Consider the following 3,616-nt stretch of genomic DNA (forward strand, 5'->3'; position numbering starts at 1 on the left):
CTTGAGATTCACCTGCTGAGGCTTGCATATGTGTAATGTCTGAGACTATGTATATAATATAGAGTGTGCTATAGAGTATGCTTCATGGTCTGAATGCTGTGCTGACAGCCTAGTCCTATACATGATAACAAGTTCTATGTTGAGTTGCACCCTCAAATATAAGTCAGCTATCATGGTGATTTTGCAGCTATAGAGGTGTGTAATGCTTGAGTTGAGAACCATGCGCTATAAATAAAGGATTGTCATCTTATTTGAGTCTCCCCTAAATGACTAGTGCTAAAATAGCGCAAAATAGTACTACAGTAGTGCAAAATAGCGAAAATTAGAGGACCACATTTGCAGTAGTGCTATAGTAGTACTATGTTGGCACTACATGGCACTATAGAAAAAGCGATAGTGAAGAGTAGTTATAACTAGTACCAAGTATACTAATTAGTGCTTAGTTGCACTACTGAAGAAGTGCGTCTGAATAGTAGCTCTAATGTAGATGTCATCTCTACTAACACTTGCTAATATAGATGAGATCATCTGAATAGTGATAATTAGTGTCAATTCGCAAAGGCTGTTTTTCCAGATGTCCACCGTCATTCAGTTTGCCAAAAACTTCCGCCGCTACGCATCGAAGTCTGGTAATGCCGACGTGGAGCTCATCCGTCGCATCGACAATCAGGTCAGAAAAAACTCGCAGATTCTGACAGTCATGACGGCAATGCGGCAGGTCAACCCAATGCTGATTCCGACGAAGTGGGAACACTATCTGGACTGGGTACTCAAGCTGGAAATGGAGACTCGTGGAAATCAGGCCAAGCCGTCTTTGCAGCAGCACACGGCTAGTCGCCCCCCACGGGATCCTAATGCCATGGACGTCGACGCAATGCGAAAGCCGGAGAAATTGTCTAAGGAACAACTCGAGCGGCTCGACAAGAAGCTCTGTTTCTGCTGTGGCAGGCACAAGTTTACGACTGGCCAGAAATGTCGGAACCCTCAGTACACGGGCTACTACGAGCTCCCCGACATGAAGAAGCAACCGGCCGCTCCGACCAAGGTACGCACGATGGACACGGCCGATGAAGACAAATGGGAGTACATCCGCAGGGCCCTCGAGGAGTTTGAGACCGCTAAGGGCAAAGGCAAAGGCAAGGCACCGGAAACCGAGACCGCCGCACGCATTGTTGAGGTCAAGGAATCTGAGGAGGATTTTCTGGAACGGGTACTTTGAAGACTGACCAAAGTATCCGACTCTGTAATCATAGCGTAGACCTAGAGGACTCTTTTGTTCCGCGTTCGAATGTTATTTATCTCGCATTAGCACGTCGCCCGCAAAATTCATTCGATCTCAAAGTTTCCCTCACTCAAGGTATGCATGAAGTTCAGTCAGAAGCCCTCCTCGATTCAGGAGCCTACTCTTGTTTTATCCACCACCGGTTTGTTCAAGAACACAGACTCACCCTACGACGCCTCTCTCGTGAAGTGCGAGTTTTCAATGCAGACGCCACCGAGAATAAGAAGGGGTTGATCACACACTACATCCGTTGTTTACTCCGTATCGGAGATCACCTCGCTTGGCAGTCGTTCCTTGTCACAGATATTGGGCGGCAAGACATCATCATTGGCATGGTGTTTCTACGTGAACATAACCCTGAACTTGATTGGAATGCAGGGAACATTGAGTTCACATGCTGTCCCTCAACATGCACCCGGCACACAGTGCAGGACGAAGAATTACGGAGTTTACAACTTCCCTGAGTGGAAGATGTTGCACAAGATCAGTACGGTGACCTCAGCCCCGAATCCTGGGAGAGCACCAATCAGTTTATTCATTGGGTGAACTTCTCCGATGACCCAAGTGCTCGTCAGATGCGAGCCAGGTTAGAAGAGAAAAAGGATACCAATCCTGCAGCAAAGGGCGAACAGGACCGCGAATACTGGTCAAACCATGTACCAGAACAATACCGGCAGTATGGCGACGTCTTTTCCAAGAAAGCCTCGGAAAGAATGCCAACACGGAAGCCCTACGATCATGCAATCGAACTAGTCCCTGGAGCCTCACTCCCCAAGCCGGCCAAGTTGTACCCGCTCAACCTCGACGAACGGAACTCGCTTGAAGCATGGATCACAGAGCAAGAAGACAAAGGCTACATCCGCACGTCCAAGAGTCCTACTGCCGCCCCAGTCTTCTTTGTAAAAAAGATGGGAGTTTACATTTGGTTCAGGACTATCGCGCACTGAACGCGGTCACGAAGAAGGACAAATTTCCGATCCCCCGGATCTCAGACCTTGTGGATAGGCTTTCGCACGCATTGATCTTCACCTCACTCGACCTAAGGTGGGGCTACAACAATGTTCGCATTCGCGAAGGAGACGAAGAGAAAGCCGCGTTTATCACTCACAAGGGACTGTACGAACCAACGGTTATGACCTTCAGCCTATGCAATGCACCCAGCTCGTTCCAAGCAATGATGAATGAGGTCCTAAAGGAAGAAATTGCGACCGGACATGTCGTGGTCTACATCGACGACATCCTCATCTTTACAGATGACCTCACTCTACATCGCCAACTGGTAGAACGGGTCCTGAAGAAGCTGCGCAACAACGACCTCTTTGTCAAGCCTGAAAAGTGCAAGTTTGAGCAGCCCTCGGTTCACTTCCTCGGACTTGTCGTATCAAAGGATTCAATCTCCATGGACAAGTCTAAGGTGCAAGGTGTCAAGGAATGGCCTACTCCAACCAAAGTCAAACATGTTCAAGCCTTCCTCGGATTAGCCAACTTCTATCGGTGTTTCATTAAGGACTTTGCCAAAATTGCACGACCACTTACTAAGCTCACGTGCAAGGACATCCAGTGGCAATGGGGAGAGGAACAGGAGCAGGCCTTTGAAGGACTGAAAACCGCATTTACGACCGCTCCAATCCTTCAGATCCCGAACGACACAGCTCCCTACCGGCTAGAGACAGACTCGTCCGACTTCGCAACAGGGGCAGTCTTGGAACAACTTGGAGAGGATAAGCTATGGCACCCGGTCGCCTTCTACTCCAAGTCCCTCAATGTTCACGAACGTAACTACGAGATCTATGACAAGGAGCTTTTAGCCATCATCCGAGCCTTGGAAGAATATCGACACTATCTGGAAGGACACCCCGAACCGAATGAGATCTGGTCAGATCATCTCAACCTCACCTACTTCCGACAAGCACAGAAGCTCACACGCCGACAAGCCCGATGGAGTTTATTCATGTCTCGCTTCAACTTCGTTCTGAAGCATCGCCCTGGGAAGACAATGCTGCGAGCCGACCCTCTGTCCAGGAGGCCAGATCATGAAGAGGGGGTAAGCAGTGATAACTTCGGACAGACACTGCTGAAACCCGAGTTTTTCGCAATCAAAGCCATGCAACCTGGTCATGCCTCCATAGTCGACGATAAGGAACTGCTCGAACGCATCAAGAAGGCCCTTGAGGACGACAAAATGACGAAGCACTACAAGGAACTGCTAGCTAGTGGACCCCGGGAGTTTGGAAAGTACCTGCAAGACTGGAACATGGAGAATGGTTTACTGTTACGACGAGGCAAAGTCTACGTACCCAAGGATCAAAGCATCTGCCTCGACCTGCTCAAACT

General features: G+C 48.9%; 1 protein-coding gene across 1 annotated transcript; it reads left to right on the forward strand.

Annotated features, from left to right (window-relative positions):
• Positions 1-574: 574 nt before the first annotated feature.
• On the forward strand, positions 575-1,219 carry DICSQDRAFT_175825 (uncharacterized protein; the record flags this gene model as incomplete). The annotated part of the gene is made up of 1 exon (XM_007371697.1): positions 575-1,219. The coding sequence occupies one exon, from the start codon at positions 575-577 to the stop codon at positions 1,217-1,219; it is 645 nt and encodes a 214-aa protein (XP_007371759.1).
• Positions 1,220-3,616: the final 2,397 nt, after the last annotated feature.

This window comes from Dichomitus squalens (assembly GCF_000275845.1).
Source record: "Dichomitus squalens LYAD-421 SS1 unplaced genomic scaffold DICSQscaffold_190, whole genome shotgun sequence".
In the NCBI taxonomy this organism is placed as follows: domain Eukaryota; kingdom Fungi; phylum Basidiomycota; class Agaricomycetes; order Polyporales; family Polyporaceae; genus Dichomitus; species Dichomitus squalens.